Genomic DNA, 18,779 nt, shown 5'->3' with positions numbered 1-18,779 from the left:
AGCTGCGTTCACCACAGTGAGCACCTCAGCGCTTGGTGGGAGATGATGCTTATATGAGCATGATGAATGTGCCTTGATGAGTCATTAAATGCTAATGAATAGAAGGTGCGTTTTTTTTGTGGGTTTCGTCCCACATTCGCGCCGTCGTCACGTCGCCGGCTCCTGATCTTCCCTTATTAATTTGTGCTCTGCTTTGTAATCCGGTTATTTGCCACTTGCTTCTCATTCTGGCAGAAAATATCAGTAATTAGGGCTCAGTGCTTGACTGGCCACATGACTCTCATCTCAGCGTTTTACTGGAGAGAGCTTGTTAAAATGGACCCGCGTCGCTTTGAAATGAAATGAGCCAAATCCTCCCCTATTGTTGGAAGCTGCCCGTCTGCGTCTGCAGCCACCAGTCTGTCTGTGCAGCCACCAGTCTGCGTCTGCAGCCACCAGTCTGTCTGTGCAGCCGCCAGTCTGTCTGTGCAGCCACATGTCTGTCTGTGCAGCCACATGTCTGCGTCTGCAGCCGCCAGTCTGCCTGTGCAGCCGCCAGTCTGTCTGTGCAGCCACCAGTCTGTCTGTGCAGCCACCAGTCTGCGTCTGCAGCCACCAGTCTGTCTGTGCAGCCACCAGTCTGCAGCCACCAGTCTGCCTGTGCAGCCGCCAGTCTGTCTGTGCAGCCACATGTCTGTCTGTGCAGCCACATGTCTGCGTCTGCAGCCGCCAGTCTGCCTGTGCAGCCGCCAGTCTGTCTGTGCAGCCACCAGTCTGTCTGTGCAGCCACCAGTCTGCGTCTGCAGCCACCAGTCTGTCTGTGCAGCCACCAGTCTGCGTCTGCAGCCACCAGTCTGCCTGTGCAGCCGCCAGTCTGTCTGTGCAGCCACATGTCTGTATGTGCAGCCACATGTCTGCGTCTGCAGCCGCCAGTCTGCCTGTGCAGCCGCCAGTCTGTCTGTGCAGCCACCAGTCTGTCTGTGCAGCCACCAGTCTGCGTCTGCAGCCACCAGTCTGCCTGTGCAGCCGCCAGTCTGTCTGTGCAGCCACATGTCTGTCTTTGCAGCCACATGTCTGCGTCTGCAGCCGCCAGTCTGTGTTTGCAGCCATGTGCTGCATGTGCAGCCTATCACACGGCAGGAGTCGTTCATGGAACTCAGTCGTATCTGTGAAACCTCCCACAACGAGCTTCAGTTTAGCCATGAATCACCTTTGCTTGTGAAATGTTACAACTTTCCGGGTTGTTAACTTCCTGCTATAACTGATACCCAGATCTACTGATTACAACGGCCTGTGGTTATATTTGCTGGACGCTTTTGTTTTAGATCTAATCAATTTCATCTCAGATTCTAGTGTAGGTGGATCAAACACAGACCAGACCTTTAAGTCTTATTAATTACGTTACGTCTCTGACAGAGACTCGGTGTCGCGTGTCCTAAACCTTTGTGTGGCAGTAAAACGCACACCATGCAGCGGCGGAGGATGCATTAGTGTGAGTGAGGGCTAATGGGCTTCTAACAGGACACCTGAGCGGCGTAGGTGGCAGAATGGCAGACGCGCGTGCTCGGCAAGCGTCCGAACCCAAGCAGGAAGCAGAAATAGATGCTGGCGTCGCTCTGAGATAAGTGTAGGAGCAGCAGAGCCAACGCTGGCAGCGCCATCACGTCATTAGCAATCGATTAGAGCCTCAACCACACGGTTAGCGGCCGGCTCACAAGCCAGGCTGGAGGCGGGTCGTCGGTTTCAGGCCTGTTTGAGCGAATCCAACCAAAGAGGCCGCGACAGGCGACACCACGCGTCGTCTCGTGTGACTCAAACAAGTCGCTCCTCAGGATGTTTGTGCCACATTTTCTAGTTTCGTCGTAGTTGGAGGCAGAGTTTCACAAGGACACAGCAGGACGTCAGGATGTCGCTGGATTTGCTAATCACGCGCTGCTTTCAAATCAAGGCTTTTCCTTCATTGTTCCCGCTGAAACCTTCACAAGTCATTTCCATTTGCACGTTAATCAACTCTCAGCCCAAATATTGATTTTAGCTTTAAATGGCGACGACCGGCTGCAGCTGTAGATGTACAGACAGAGATGCTAGAAGCTGGTCCTTCAGCGCCTGAGGCTTGAACTCTGAAGGACCCGGGACCCAACAGGTCCTTCAGCTCCGCAGCTCTTATAGAAGCTGCACATAAACTGCGGAACACGCTTTCATTCAACACAGTGCAACGCTCCCGCTTTCAATCCCTTCACTTTCCTCCAGTTTCACTTTGTGCCCCTTTGCCTTTCTCGTCCTTTGCACCAATATTGGATAACTATCTAGTTTGCTCACAGCTGCACACGTATCTTGATCCCGGCCTTTTTTTTGTTTTTGAATAATTCCTTTTGATGAATTCCTCGCTGGCCTTTGATCTGTGCCGCTGGTGAAGCGAGCAGCGGAGGCACATCAGATAGCGCAAGGCGAACTCTTCAGTGGAACTCGGTGGAAGCGCTGCGGAGCCTTGATCAGCACTGCAGGCTACGAAAAGAAATGGCTGCACATGAAAGAGCGCGTGCAACAAAAGCCATCGACGTGCGGCGGCGAGCGCTTTGTGCGACGGACACGGAGACGCGTCCTCTAATGCGGCGTCTGCAGCCTCTGTCCTGGAAGTCGATGCTTGGGATCGAATCTCTGCTTCCACTCGTCTGCTTTGTTTTAATTTGGACGCTGCGAGTGGAAGACGCTCGGAGTGAAGAACAGGCGGCTTTGGAAAAACACACCTGAAGCGCGGTGTTGGTGTGTTTGTGTGTTTGTGTGTTTGTCTCCGGTGTGAGTTCTGTGAGAACACAGACGTGAACTTTTCCACAGCGTGGGTGTCGTCTCCACCTGATGCAGAGCTGCTGTCGGGGTTAAGCTGTGCTGCTGCTGCTCCCAGGCTTCTCTGGCCTGTTCAGGGCCTTCCACCAAGCAGGTTTACAGAGACCTGGGCTCCGTGGAACACAACACCTCCGTTTGTACTGGAGACCTTGTTGCAGCTTTGAAGGATGTTCTGGGTTTTACTCATCAAAGACGTCCTGTTACCTCGGGAGTCCTGCGTCTTTGGACCAAGTGTCAGCTCTAAGCTGTGTGTGTGTGTGTTTGTGTGTGTGCGTGTGCATGTACTGTGTGTGTGTGTGTGTGTGTGTTTGTGTGTGTGTGTGCGTGTGCATGTACTGTATGTGTATGTGTGCATGTACTGTGTGTGTGTGTGTGTGTGTGTGTGTGCGTGCGTGCGTACTGTATGTGTGTGTGTGTTTGTGTGTGTGCGTGTGCATGTACTGTATGTGTGTGTGTGTGTGTGTGTGGGGGGGGGGGGGTCATGTGTTTGACCTCTGCCAGACAAACCTGTTGCTTTTTACTCCTCTGTGCTGTTGTTGTAGAATAGTAAACGTATCAGGAGCATAAACAGCTGCAGGCGCCTCTAAAGCCTCTTACTGTTGAATTGTGAAGGAAAACACAGCTCCAAAAATTGTGCTTCAGATTTTCTCAAAATTTGTCTTTAAACTTTATTTAAACATATAGTTGGTATATTCACATTAGGCAGCGCTATTCGTAAGGTAAAACTGTGCATGTGCCGTATAAGACAGACAGAGGCAGAACATCTGGAGGCGTCATCAGACCGGTCCCTGGTGACGGGTCGGTCCAGAACCAGTCACTTCAACACCGGCTCCGTGAACAGTAACGGCCTGTTGATGGAGGGAAGGCGATGATGTGAGCATCGGCAACATCTGTCGTCTATGACACACACACACACACACACACACACACACACACACACACACACACACAGCAATTACAGGGCATGTACAAAACGAGTATTTTTCAGAAATGGAAAAACAGCAGAAATGCGTGTGAGATCGTCCACTGTGCACTTTGGAAGTAATGCAGAGGGATTGTGAAAGGTTTCATAAGCCCCACAGGCCATATCGCTTTCTCAGCCCACAGAAGATTATGCAGCCCTTCAAGTCCACCATAAAACAGAGTTAATGGCTTGTCAGCTGACAACACGGTAACGCTGAAAAGCCACCCACAGTGTAAACATGCCAATTATGTGAGCTGTCAGCTGCACATTAACGCGACGCTGAAATTAAAAGCTGCATTTCTGCCTTTGTGCCTCAGTCCGTCTCTCACACACAGTGCAGCCCTACCTGCCAATTAATGCCCACATAATGACTCTGCGCCGCGCCAGCGCCAGCGGCCGCCGCTCCCGTTTACACCGGGAGAATCCGGCGGCAGCAGCTCGTTTCTCCGGACCATTATGTTGAAAGAGCCGTTTCCACGGAAGCGCGTCTGAGCGCGTCTTCTGCCGCAGCCACGGCTGAGGCGCCGTCAGACGCTCACTGGGACCGGTCTCCACTGTTCACAGTCGCACCGCCGCCTCTCACGCGCAGACATTAATCAGACTCTGCTAATACATTTTTCCACTTGTTAAAACCGGGAGGCAGCGCGGAGACGAGTCGGTGTGAAGCGTTTATCAGTCACACATTAACGGAGGCCGTCGTCGACGCCTTCAGCTGCGGATTCTTTCCATTTCCCATTTAAACTTTGCTGTGAGACCTGCATCTAATCAGACAAGGACCTGGAGCCCTCGGTGCCAATTACAGCGCATGCAGGTTCCCTGATTCACCGTGAGACAACAGGAAGTTCTGTTTAAATGCTCCAACTTCTTCCATCGCCTTAAATCTGTAATTTCACCATTAGACATATTCAGATTATTGCTCCATAGATGAGGATCAACCTGCAAAATCACTGCTTCTTCCATTTGACGGGGTTTGTCTCGCTCCCTCCTCTTCAGCGCTCGGTTGCCAGGTTCTGTCTCTTAACAAGTAAAGAACACGGAACGTGGTTTCGCCCGTTTGATGAACGTGGCGTGTGTAAAATACGTCACCACATGCGGCGAGTGTGTTACATGTAAATGAATGCTGGTGGCTTTAAGACGACTGTACTGTACCTGCCTCATGGAGAGAAGCTTAATTTGTTCACAATAATTACGAAATTAGCGGATTTTTCTATAATGACACAGTGAACAGATGGAGAAATAATTAAAGTGATTGCTTCATTATATAGTAGCATGTTGAAACGTGTTAAATGGTGTAATTCTGGCGTTTGACAGCTGCAGGAAATCACCCGGATCACAGCTGACGTGAGTGACACGCTGACACCAGAACCCGGCGGCCGAGCGGTCGGCGCGCGCTCCCCATCGGCGCGTTCCTCACGCGCCCGCGCGTAAACAGTCAAATGCCACGAGCCTCTAAATGTCAATTAAGGGTGATTCATGTGCGCGTGCAGTGGGAGAAGCGGAGTGTGGCCGCTCGTTTAACCGGCGCCCTCCTTGACTCACAATTTACATTTAGCTGATGCTCCAAAGCGCCGGATCAGCAGAGGTTGGCGGCGAATAATTGAAACGATGGGAAAGATAAGAGCGGAACGTTGACAATAGCAGGACACCTCCAGCAGGAGTACAGTCAACAATTACATGTGATTTCACAGGGCGAAGAGTCTGAGCCTCATAATTACCCTCAACAATAGAGACTGAGCAGGAGTCAGAAAGGCTGGAGGTGGTTTTATTTTGGAGGGGCCAGACAGGAAGACAAAGCTGCAGGATGAGGACGTCGGTACCAACGCTGACATTAAACCACGCATGATTATCATCCAGCTCTTTGACCTGTGTTGTTTCAGTAAAAGCGCTGGCCTGAAATAATTATGTTCTGTGTCGGTTCTGCTCGTCTCGCATTGGGGGGGAAACGGGGAGGCGGTCGGTTCTGTTCTGTTTGTGATGTTTGGGTTGTGGTTCTGTTCGTCTTGCGTTGGGGGGGAAACGGGGAGGCGGTCGGTTCTGTTCTGTTTGTGATGTTTGGGTCTGCGGTTCTGTTCGTCTCGCGTCGGGGAGGCTGTCGGTTCTGTTCTGTTTGTGATGTTTGGGTTGCGGTTCTGTTCGTCTCGCGTCGGGGAGGCGGTCGGTTCTGTTCTGTTTGTGATGTTTGGTTCCGTGGTTCTGTTCGTCTCGCGTCGGGGGAAACGTCGAGGCGGTCGGTTCTGTTCGCCTGCAGGCCTCTCCTCACTCGTCATCTACGGATCCGTGGGGATTTTGGAGTCGGACTGAAGACTCCAATCATTTCACATGATCTCATGCTTCTCTCCTTTCGTGCCTTTATTGTTTTTTTCCTCCTCATTTCTCTTCTGGTCATTTTTACGCTTCCCGTCTGTGGCCTTGGTTTTATTCCTGCTTCGGTCTCTGCTTTAGTTTAGTTTCCTTCCTTCCTCCTCTCTTCGCTGCTGTGTTTAATGTGGTGGTGACGCTGCTGAACAGTAACAGTGTCCAGCACCGCTTGGACCCGTTTTCCTGTGGAACAAGAGGCCGCGTCCCCACAGGAAGTTCACCTCTGCAGCCGCAGCGTCAGGCTGAGAGCGTGCTTGGGACTGGATCAGGTCCGGCAGGGGTCCGAGGCAGGGTTCTGATCAGGGGTTCTGATCAGGGGTTCTGATGGGAGCCAGCAGCACAGTCATTCACAGGCAGCAGCAAAACGTGACTGAGCTAAGACGTCAGAACCGCACCGTCCGGATCACAAGCATTCAGTCCATTCATTCCTGGAGGAAAGGTTTCATTTTTAACAAGACACAACTACAGTCATTTGTGTCGTGGTAGAAAAGCTGCTTGTTGACAACTAATGGGAACAAAAAGCTGTTATTAAGCGTGCGGCGCTTCCCGTCGGCGGCTGCAGCGCTTTTAATGAAGGCATTTCTCACGCCGATCCCACAAACGCGCTGTTGCTGAGCAGGACTCGCGTGGAAGCGCTGAAGTTTCTGTTTTCTTCTTGCTATACGGAGCTTCCTGCTCCGTAACTTTATGTGGCTGAGTGGAGCCTGTGAAAGGAAAGACATGACGGAGTCTGTTGCAACGATGATTCATGTTTGCACAAAGTACAGTATCACAGAAGCACCGTGACATTTTACAAATGGTGAAGGAGAAACGGATCAGAATCTGCAACTCGCACCATCTGCTCCCCATTTTCAGATTTCAGAGCAAGAGCGTATCTCATTCCACTGGTGTCATTCGAGTCGGGTCTCCTGGCGCCGGTGTCCAGAGGCCGCCGGGCCTCATCTCACAGTGAGATGAACCGGACGGGTCCGATGCTGCTCTGGTGCCGGTTGCCGGTTCAATGTGGATCCGATGCCGAGCGATGCGGGTCTGAAGCCGGTCTGATGCCGATCCAATGTGGATCCGATGCTGATCCGATGCTGATCCGATGGCGGTGAGCTCATCCAGACGCGCGGCCCCTGGCGGCGCCTCCTGGTCCGAGCCGCTGTGATGATGGGGTTCTAGTTGAAGGCACTCAGCCAAGTCTCTGCCCGAGGCTTCGTATCAGCAGCTCGTGATCCAGGCTTCTTCTTTCTAACTAATGAACCCGTCTCGTTTCCTCTCCGTCCGTGCCTTCACCTCCGGTTCCCAACAAACAGCTGTTTAACGGAACGCCGTTTTCAAGGGGTCGTTTGCCTGATGCCTCTTCTTCTTCTGCCTCCAGGTGCAGAGAAGGTTCGAGTGGATGAGGAGCTGGAGGCGTATCCCACGGAGTCGGTCGACCTGCGCTGCCAGTTTGTGGACGGAGGAGGACGGACGAAGCTCACACAGGTGGGTTCTGGTCAAACATGGGCGGTGGGTTCTGGGTCAAACATGGGCGGTGGGTTCTGGGTCAAACATGGGCGGTGGGTTCTGGATGGGGGGGGTTCACTGAGGCCATGGTGGGTTCTGGGTCAAACATGGGCGGGGGGTTCTGGATGGGGGTCACTGAGGCCTCCTCCCATGAGGGTGTGACTCCCCCCAGAACGAGGAGCGTCTGCAGCCGCTAACGCAGGCGCCGCCTCCTGAGGAGGAAGCGTTGTGTGTTTAGAAAGAACCACCTGGAACCCAGAACGCGGTGCAGCGCGATGAGCGGCGCTTTGATTTCTTGTTCGTTTGTGCGTCGACTGCTGCTCTTTTAATTATGTCGTCCTGCAGCCGCTTCTCTGCCTTAACAAGCACCAGCGCGTCTTAACAAACAGGCTCTCGTCTCCACAGCAGTGGATGAAAACACTCATTAATTTACTCGCTTTGGCGGATTTTTTTTTTTTGCCTGAATTTTGCCTGGAAATCTGATTAAAGCGGCTAAACGAGTTTGTTTTATCCTGGAGCCGCGTTGAGTAGAACCGGAACCGATGAGCAGTAACTCGGTTCATTCATGCTGAAGCTCGGTTCTGGGTCCGTTTGTCAGATTCCAGTCTTCAGAGGTCCAGACATTTGGGCACTGACTGACATAGTGTTAGTGCTGCGCGGTGACGCAGGACGGACGCGTCTGCGTGCGTCTGCGTGCGTCTGCGTGCGTCTGCGTGCGTCTGCGTGCGTCTGCGTGCGTCTGCGTGCGTCTGCGTGCGTCTGCGATCCAGAAGAACCCGTCAGGTTCAGGTGTTCAGACGTTTCACCTCCGCCCCTGAAGCAGGAACCGTCCGCCTGCGTCCGGCATCAGTAACAGTGGCGGCGCTGGTGGACTGGACCCGCTGTGATCCGTCTCCGAGCGCCTGCAGGTGATCAATAGGCAATTTGTTCCCATAAAAGGCTGCAATATGGAATATAATGGAGACAGGGCCGGACTGTGTGATGATGAGCTCCATGTAGAGCAGCCTGGTCGCTCCTCCCTCTCTGTGTCACATTTAATAGCTGTTTGCTAAACGTGCATCATGAACTTTGCTCCCTTCCTTCCTGCTCTGTCGCCTTCGCCTGCAGGTTTGTATTTGACAGTGTCATTTTGAAAACTGGAAAGAAAAGAAAATCAATCTGATGCAGCATCAGAGCATTGTCCCTGGTGGTGGAGGCTCATAACAGACGTCAATAGCTCTTAGATTTCAGGTTTCCGAGGACCAGAGGCCTCGTTCGACGGCGTCCGGCCGAGTCCTTGAGTCCGTGTTTGTGTGTGAGACTGTGTTAATTACACCTGCAGGAACAGCGGGTCCTCGTTTCTGATGGAGTTTCCAGGACTTTCTGTGAGAAATGTCAGGAAATCACGGCCGCGGTCCAATCGCTCCACGCTTAAACTGCTGCTGCTGAATTGCTGCAATTTGCACAGAAATCCCACAGCTGCTCGTCAGACTCACGGCTCCAGATCCGAGCGCTGATTCACCCTGATTTTCCAAGCATGTGATTATTTCTGTCATAAGAACTATTTATGAATCAGCCTTTAAATCCTACAGAAAGTGATCCCACAACTTTCCTCACTGCGTTTGGCAGCGTTTACTGTCACTGCAGGCGGAGCCGGCGCGACTCTCACCCACTCCCTCCTCCACAGGTGTCCTGGATCTGGGAGCCGGTGGACGGACAGCGGGACAACATCGCCGTGTTCCACCCCATCTACGGACAAAGCTTCCCCAACCAGCTCTTCAAGGACCGCGTGGTGTTCCTGCACAACAGCCTGGAGAACCCGTCCATCAGGATCTCCAACCTCAAGATGTCTGACGCGGGTCGTTACACCTGCGAATACGCCACCTACCCGTCTGGGAACGAGCAGGGGACGACCACGCTGGTGATGCTGGGTGAGTGTCGTACGGGCCGCGTCCACGCCGCGTCCACGCTGTGACCACGTCTCGTCCACATTCGGGACGTGTCCACTCATCGCTCAGCCTCCACGCCTGCGTCCACGCCTCATTCACGCCGCATCCTCGTCCACGCCTCATTCACGCCGCATCCACGTCCACGCTGCGTCCGCGCCACCTGCTGTCGCGGCGTAAACGCTGCGCGTGCGGGTCTTCGCCGCAGGCTTTCGGAGCTGCTCTGTTCTGCCTCATCGCTGGCGACAGCAGCTCCCACCATCTGCTTATCACCGCCTTCTATAGAGCAGATTCCCATCGGACCCAGACTCTAAGAAGAAGCAATTTAAAGCATTTGGACGGTTTTCTCAGGATGAGTCCGGCTCAGAGACAGGAGGGAAAAACGCACCTGAGAGTCCGATGCAGCTCCGTGTGAAGCTTGTCGCCGCGTGCGTGAGGCTGATGGGATCAGCAGGACGTCAAATCACAGCCTGCTGCTTAATAATAACATTCAGAACGTCGGCTGCTTGTCTTAAACTGATTCAGGATCATGGAAACAGGTGCTGTAATTCGAATTGCATGAATAAGAGAGTAATTTGCACAGGAAGTCGTGGCACTTTTAGCATTAACACTATTATTTTCTTATTTGTTTTGCTGCTTTCTTTTGTTGACTTCCTCGAACACGACGTCCTGGTGAGAGGATCAACACTTTAACACAGACGTGGGCCTTCGCGCCGCTAATTAGCCATTGTGTCACTTGTATGTACAAAAACACATCAGCCCCACAATCAACCTGTGCTGTGACCTTCTCACATCAACACACACTCCATCAGAGCTGCTGTTGTTGTTCAGTGGTGACTGACAACTCTTACTGTGACAAAGCCCAGAAACGAAGGGACTCCCATTCATCCTCAGTGTTTCAAAGTCTGAGACGAGTGTGAGGTGAAACCGTGACTCAGCTTAGTTTTATCATGAGTCATGTTCCTCTGCACACGCTATATATAAGAGCTAATGGCTCATTGATCAAGTGTGAAAATAATAATAGCAGAGGTGAGTGCATTCATGGGAGCGAAGCAGAGGCTGTAAACAGATGTTCTGACCCGGCTGTTAAGCTGCTTCACTGTAGGTCCGACTGCATCACTGCAGACGCTGGCAGCGACTGCCCAGAATGCAGAACCTGCAGAGCGGCTTGAAGTCACCTGGCGTCTGATTTGTAACATCCAAAGCTGTTTGCCGGCGCTGGCAGGGGATGCATCCTGTTTGTAATGGGAGACAGCTGCTGTTACTCATCCGCCCACACGTCCTCCTGTTTGCTCTCTGCCGACAGACCAATCAGATGCCTGATGTCCTGCTCTCACTGCTAACGGCGCTGAAGAGGCTTCATGCTCCAATGCGAATCACAGGCGTTCCCTTGGTTCTTATGTGGAAGTGATCTGCTTATAGTGGAAGGCCTCTAGACGATGAATGGCTCCTGCATTCAGCACTTGTGTTCTATAACGCGAGGAACAATGTGAAACCGCGACTCTCGCACTCAGTGTGCAGACGCTATAAAGTCAGCAGACAATAATTAAAGTGAATTAATGAGCGGGTCCCAGTTGTTGCAGCCAGTGGCGCTGCTTTCATGGCTTCTCCCAGCTGGTCCACTCATCATTTCCCAGTAGTTCTTAGTAGTAATCCTTCCACAATGAAGCAGAATCCACTGTGGAAGCTCCTCTTCCAGACAACAGAGCCACTGAGACGCACAACCTGCCTGTGCAGGTGAAGCAGAGAGCTGGATGCGTGGATGTTCAGCCTCCTGAGCAGCGCCGCCTCAGAGCGCAGGTAGAGACGAGGCACTGGACACCGGCAGCGGCTCCGAGTCACGGGACGCTGTCACATTTGGCTCATTGGATCCACGTGAAGGCATCGTATTAGATTGGACTGAATTCACATTACAGCTTATTGGATATAAAGCACCAGTGTCCCCTCGTCTCACAACTCATTATGGATGAATCCTGACAGTCAATTGTATTAGAACGTATTGGGCACAGACAATCTTATCACCACTCATTGGGCTCTGACTTAAAGAATCTCTTCATCCCGCTGTCCGTCAGCAGCAGAACCAGAACCAGTTCTAGGTCCTGCGGGCTGGAGCGGTTCAGTCTGACTCAACCAACACGTCAATAAGCTCCAGACTGCCTGAGAAAATGTGCCGTGAGGCTCGACTGCACGCGGCGTTAAGGAGCCGCCGTCTGCAAAAGTTCCTAATTACTGAAAGCTAATAAGCAAGAAAGAGGCAGGCGATGAAGCCTCTGCTGTAAAATGAGTCTGCGCTGAATATTATCAACTGAAAACGCTGCTGCTGTTTGTAGCAAATGCAATAATTAGGTTGTGTAGAAGACAAGACACAGGTTGAGGTGAATGAGAGAAGCTGCAGACGGAGTCATGAGTGAGCGACGGCTTTGGTTCAGTGACAGAAACCTTCAGTTGGTCAGAATAAACAGAGTTCAGAGAGAACAATGAGGCCACAGTGGTTTAAAGTTGGATCAATGAAGCGAAAAAAAGCCAAATCAACAGGATGAAGCTCATTTAAACCCAGCCGGGTCCAACGGCGCCGCCCTCCTACAGCTGCTGACGGGTCGGGTCTCGCTGACCGGACCTCACTCTGAGGGTTGGTCTGCGGCCCGTGGAACCACACTGCAGAACCACACTGTAGAACCACACTGCAGAACCACACCATAACTATTCAGGTTGTGCCTGTGATTACCTGCATCCACATGAATGGGTCCAGGCCCGTGTTGATGATCAGTCAGTCAGTCTGGATCCAGGTGAACACATCAGTCTGGAGGTGATGAACGCAGCTCAGCTCATCTTCATCACTGAGGGTGAGACAGCAGTGACTGAAGCGTCCGGTCCACGGCTCTGAGGACATTTCTGCTGTTTATACGAGCTGAGAGACGCGTCTCAGCAGGTCGGCTGCTGAAGGCGAGAGTTCAGGGTTTGAGCTAAAACTATGACGCTGAAAGGACTCTGTTTCTCTTGCGTTAAATTAGCTGCCGTCTGTTTTGTCAACTTTGCTCCAGCAGCCAATCATGACGCGCTCTGAGGAGCGGCTGCAGCGTCAGCGCTGCTCGTTCCCTGAATATTCATGCATCGCTAACAGTGGAGGAGACGCAGAAAGTCAAACAGATGTTTTTTTACAACGTCTGGAAATATTCAGCAGCCGCGTGTCGGGCCGATGTTTACAAACCTGGGCAGCTGCAGACGCGCATCCAAAACGCAACCACATCCACACGCGCGCATTGATTTCTGGCTAATGTATGCAGCACAGTAGAAAACAAAAAGGCATCACTTTGGTGCCGTCATCGGGCCGAGCAGCCAGTAAATCCATGCTGCAGAGGAAACATCGACGTGTGCCAGTTCTCTCCGCTCCGCAGCATCAGCTGCTGTTTTCAGGCTCCAACCGCTGGAGCTGAAGAGCAGAGACGAGCGCGAGCTGAAAGGTCGGCTCAAGGTTCCAACAGCGGACGCGTCTCACCGACCGTAGGATGAGCCCAAACAGCGCGTGGGCGCGCGAGCCTCCAGTTAACAGCCATTCACAGGCTGCACACAAGCACCTAATGTGTGAGAGCGGTTTACGCGGTTCAGATGGTTGCTATGGCGACGGACGGTAACAGGGGCCTTGGAGCCCAAAGCTGAGGAGGCCGTGGTTGGATGTGGGACAGCTTTAGAGCTACAGACAGATGATTCTGGGTCCAAAGCAGCCAATGGGTCGAGATCCGCAGCTGCTGCAGAGTCAGGGTCAGAATGGTGCCGGCCCAGTTTCTGTTCTGAAGCTGCTGCCCAGAAGAACCTGAGTGGGCCGGGGCCGGCGTCCTGCAGCCTCCTGCCTTTAGTTTCACCTGCGCTTCCACCTCCTGCCTGTAGTCGCATGGCTGCTTCCTTCAAACCACCCTGAACTCAGACGAGGTTCACATCAGCTGGATTCTCCATTTCAGTTCTGACCCTCGCGACCTCTCGTCCTGTGTGTTTCAACGAGCTTCGTTTCTCTTCTACTGATTTTTCTTAACATGTCATGGATTTATTGGGTTAAAGCAGGTGAAGTGGCCTCTTTTAGAAGCTAGATAAAGGTTTCATTGTATAATGAGTCTTTTCGGACCAAAAGCCTGTCAACAGCTTCAGTTTGATGCTTCGCCGTAAGTTGAATTCCTAATGAACCTCAACACCTTCACGCCTGCGTCAACGTAAGCGTTATTGTAGGAGCCTCATGAGAAACGCTGCGTCTCTGCTCCACCCGTCCTTTGGATCAGAGAAGGAAAACCTTCAAATCCCTGCTCCAGTCCGAGAGTGGCAGCGTAATGGCATCTGAAATGACCCTAGATTACTGCATAAGCTGAGACCTTAACGGAGGAGAGCGGCGCCGCTGGGGAGCGAGAACACGCGGTTCTTTGTGTTTGAACAGAGCGTCGAGAAAAGGAACGTGGACAAATAACCTGCATTACTGCAGCACAGACTCAGGAACAGGAGACGATGACCTATAGAACCGAGAGTTTAGGCCAAAAACTGCAATTTGCACAAAGTATTAAAAGAGTGAAACAGTGGCTGAAGGTTAGAATTCATTTCAGAACGGAAACCATTTAATCATTTAGACGATGGTCAAAGAAACAGACTTGTGAGTGGCTTGAATGAAAGTGAAGCATTTCTTCTGTGATTCATTTAGAGCAAAGAAAACGATCAAAGAACGTTCAGCAAAAGCAATTTTTCCTCTGACAGTTGCCTCCATAAACCAGAACGCACGCACACACACACACACACACTCACACACACACACACACACACACACACACACACACACACACACACACACACACACACACACACACACACACACACACACACACACAGTCGGATGTGGTCGCTGCTCTTCTGTCTCATGGAGCTGCGTAAAACGGCGTTCGGGGCGAGTTTCCTAAATCACGCCGGACGTCTCGCGACGCCGCACGTTCACAAGAAGCAGGTTCAACGAAAGGCAAATTGCAGCAGTCGACAACACAGAATAATAGAATGCAGTGACATTTGCAGATTGATTTGTCGTGTGTCAGAGGTTGTTTATTCCTTTAAGAGAGAAAGGACGTTTTCATGGAACATTGCCACTTTATACAAGCAGTCCAGTTCCATTTAACAAAGCTAATGTGACTGGGAATGGAGAGCCGTGTTTTGCATATCAAAGCCCGGCGGCGCCGTGTCTCGCTGCGTTTCAGCGTCGCCTGCAGCGACCTGTCGTCTGACGAGCGGCCGCTTCACGCGTCGCGTCGCTCCCAGATGAGACGCACTCGCTCTGCTGCGTCTGAGCTCGGTGAGGGGTCACCTGCCTCCACGGCTGCATCACAGCATCACGGCATCACAGCATCACAGCCACAGAGCTGAGGGGCCGGCTCCTCGCTCCGTCCTCTCTCGCTCCGTTCTCTCTCGCCCCGTCCTCTCTTAGTCCTTCCTCTCTCGCCCCATCCTCTCTCGCCCCCTTCCTCTCTCGCCCCTTTCCTCTCTCGCTCCATCCTCTCTCGCCCCGTCCTCTCTCGCCCTGTCCTCTCTCGCCCCGTCCTCTCTCGCCCCGTCCTCTCTCGCCCCGTCCTCCCTCACTCTCGTCTCGTCTCTCCCACAGCCAAACCCAGGAACTCGGCCCGGGTGGTGACGGTGCAGGCCGGCAGCAGGTCGGTGGCGGTGGCCCAGTGCGAGGCGGCCGAGGGGAAGCCGGCGGCCACCATCCGGTGGCTGGCGTCGGTGGGAGGGAACCACTCCAGCAGCACCACCAACGGACCCGACGGCACCGTGACCGTGCGCAGCGAGTACCGCCTGGTGCCCACGGCGGCCGACAACGGGCGCGAGGTGACCTGCATGGTGGAGCAGAGGACGCAGGAGCGGCCGTGGGCCCACACCGTCAGGCTGTCTGTGGAGTGTAGGTCGGGGTCAAGGGTCACGGGTCACGGTTTAGGGGTCAGGGGTCAGAATGTGAATGAATCCACTGGCAGCGGCCTTTACTTCAGTCACCTGCAGATCCTCCTTCACTCACACACAGTCCTCAGATGCCAAACGTGGACAAAGAGTCCACATTCAGATCTGAGCTGAGAGGAAACGCTGGTGTGAAGCACTTTCTCCACATCCTCCTCCACAGTCACTTTTCTAATGATCTAGAAGACAAAAACAACATCTGGTCTATTTGCAGCAACATCTGAGAGCTCGTCTTTAGCTTTGCCTCAGCAGACGCTGAGCGCGTCGCCCAGGACCATGAATAAAACATGGCCTCATTTCCTTCTATGGGCCAGTGTTTCTGCTGCGCTCGACAGTGCAAAGAGGTGAGAATGGGGGAATTCAGCTCCGCTGTCACACGGGCGGCGCTGAACGAGGCTGAAGCTGCGTTAAGCTCAGGTCCGGTTCTGTCACTGAGCTCCACAGCAGCGATGGGATTTGTTTGTTCAGCCTCCATAACGCGTGGTTCCGCCCACTGGCTCATTACTGGGCAGTGAGACGGGTCCACGGCCGCTCGTGTTTCAGCCACTGAACCCGAGTCCGAGCCAGAAACAGTCAACGTGCACGGAGGCCGTTTTTAGCAGAGGAGCTGGTGTTTAATTAGCGCTGACACCAGTGCCCCCGTTTGTTATGAGAGACGGAGCGTCTGCTGCCCGATACCGCGGCGACGCGCAGCGGTGCATGCTGGGGCACGGCGGCGGCCGCGCAGGTGCAGCTGCACCACAAAGGAAGCGGGAAAGTGGGTCAGCGGAGGTTCTGCAGCACCAGCTGCGTGTAATTACGCCTGGCGCGACCCCGACCTTCCTGCGGCGCCCGAACCTGCTGAACCTGATCTCCAGCTGTGCCTGGTAGCCTCCGAACGGGGCGCGAACACGAGCAGGAGGGTGAGAGGGTGAGAGTTCACGTCACTGTGAACCTGAGATCAGCTTTTACAGGTCACCGCAGACACGCTTCACGCTCTGAACCTCCCGTCTGCGCTGCGGTCGCACTCTGAGACGCAAACAGGCAGAAAACCTGCGTCTGAGCCGCTTCAGTCTGAAGGAGCGACGCGTCTTCTGCTGCGGTGGTTGTGGATAAAAGCTGATTCAGCCGCGCGTCTAGTCTGAAAACACACACCAGCAAACAATGAGGTTCAAACGCAAGGTTTGTGTTTAAAACCTTCACTAATAAAAAGTAAAATGCTCTAAACCACAGATCAGTGAATGAACCAAGTACTGAACGTTCAGCATGTGAGGAAAACAACTTCTGCCGCTGACGAATGCCTTTGCTTGGTCCGGTAACCGTGGCAACGGGAGCGCGCTGCTCCCGAACAGCTGGCGCCCGTTAATGTCCCGTCTCCTCTGTCCAGACCCTCCGTCCGTGTCCATCGAGGGCTACGACAACAACTGGTACGTGGGGCGTTCGGACGCCGTGCTCGTCTGCGTGGCCAACTCCAACCCCGCGCCCACCGCCATCACCTGGACCGCGTAAGCGCCGCGCTCAGCATCACTCACAAACGGACGCCTTCATCTCTTCCTCCTCTTTTCTCATTTTCTTCTCCCTCTGTCTCATCGATTTGTTGGCTTGATTTTCTTTATCCAACTCTTCGAACCGTCGCTCTCCTCCGTGATTCTTGGTGCATTTTTCCATTCCCTCTTTCCTCCCGCCTGCGTTTTCATCCGTTATCTCTAATTCTGCATGTAACGATTTATCCTTTTGTTCTTTTCACCCTCTCACTCCTCCTCCTCCTCCTCCTTCATCGGTCCAGTGCGTCCGGTTCGCTGCCGGAGACGGTGGTGGTGGACGGCAACAAGCTGACGGTGAGGAAGGTGAACGACGCCGTCAACACCACCTTCACCTGCGAAGTGAAGAACAAGCACGGGGCCAGTAGGCACCAGATCACCACCATCGTCATCGGTGAGTCCTCCAGATGCTCGTCAGCAGCAAACGCACACGAACGCACACCTGCATGTACAGACGGTCAGACAGACGCACACACACAGACACAGACGCACACAGACACAGACGCACACAGACACACACAGACACAGACGCACACATGCACACAGACACACACACACGCGCACACACACACACACACGCACACACACAAAAACAGACACACACACACACACACACACACAAACGCACACACACACACAGACACACACACACAGACGCACACAGACACACACACACGCGCACACACACACACACACACAAAAACAGACACACACACACACACACACACGCACACACACAAACGCACACACACACACACACACACACACACACACCCACACACACACACACACACACACACACACACACACACACACACACACACACACACACACACACACACACACACACACACACTCTCACCCTGGGATCAGGTCTGATCTGAGAGCTGCTCTCTCTCCTGTCGCTGGCTGCCGTTCAGGGCGGTCGCGTTTTCCACTGACCCTCCTCCCACAGCGCGGCCAAATTGCAGAACAAGGGCCAGATCTAAATGTTGATAACTTCAAAAAAAGCGCTCTCTTGGAACTGGACTCCACGCGGCCACTGCACCTAAATTAAAGGTGCCCCGTGGTCTGAGCGTGAGCCGAGGCCTTGTTTCTGCTGTTTGACCCTGTGGAGGAGGCGGCGGCGGGCGTTGGTTTCCGGAGCCTCTGAGCAGCTTGGAGTTGGTGTGAGCCAGTTTGCTTTTATTCCCTCTTTATTTCTGGTATTAACATCAACTAACACTTTATGTTTCTTCTGTTGTCTTTTACCTTTGAATCCATGTCTGTCCTGTAACGACTGCATGACCTCTGACCTTTCTGCTGGGGCTTAACTTTATCTTCCTCCTTCCCGTTCACATTCACACATTGATCTGACACGCGTGTCCTCTGCACACGCGTGTGCTCAGATGCTTGACTGCACATATCAGCGACCTTGAACCCGCTAAGCTGTGTGTTTCTTATTCATGTGTGTGTGACGGTGCCCACCGCCGCTTGTGTGACTGGTCAAACATGCTTTCTGTGCTTTACACCCAAAACGCAAAGTGAAATTCTCTTTTGCCAAGAAATGTAGAGAGCGATGCATTTAGCACATCTGTGGCCAATGGGAGCTGGAGATTTGAATTGTCTCCTCTGTGAACAAAGGCCTTTGTAGGCAGGCGTGTGTGGGAGGTTGAGAAGTGGCTGAGCTGCTACTGTTTTAGCTGGAAGCTGCTGCTGTGACTGGAAGGGTCCTCGTTCACGCAGCCGATC

General features: G+C 53.0%; 1 protein-coding gene across 1 annotated transcript in view; it reads left to right on the top strand.

Moving 5' to 3' along the window:
• Positions 1–18,779, top strand: part of pvrl2l (PVR cell adhesion molecule related 2 like) — a 95,093-nt gene that overhangs the window by 56,631 nt on the left and 19,683 nt on the right. Inside the window, exons 2-6 of the mRNA XM_029167800.3 lie at positions 7,509–7,615; positions 9,303–9,546; positions 15,182–15,475; positions 16,895–17,012; positions 17,294–17,442. Of these exons, the coding sequence (XP_029023633.1) occupies positions 7,509–7,615; positions 9,303–9,546; positions 15,182–15,475; positions 16,895–17,012; positions 17,294–17,442 (912 nt within the window). The remainder of the gene's footprint in view (positions 1–7,508; positions 7,616–9,302; positions 9,547–15,181; positions 15,476–16,894; positions 17,013–17,293; positions 17,443–18,779) is intronic.

Source organism: Betta splendens, chromosome 11 (assembly GCF_900634795.4).
Source record: "Betta splendens chromosome 11, fBetSpl5.4, whole genome shotgun sequence".
In the NCBI taxonomy this organism is placed as follows: domain Eukaryota; kingdom Metazoa; phylum Chordata; class Actinopteri; order Anabantiformes; family Osphronemidae; genus Betta; species Betta splendens.
This window is presented reverse-complemented; position numbering and strand designations above follow the sequence as displayed.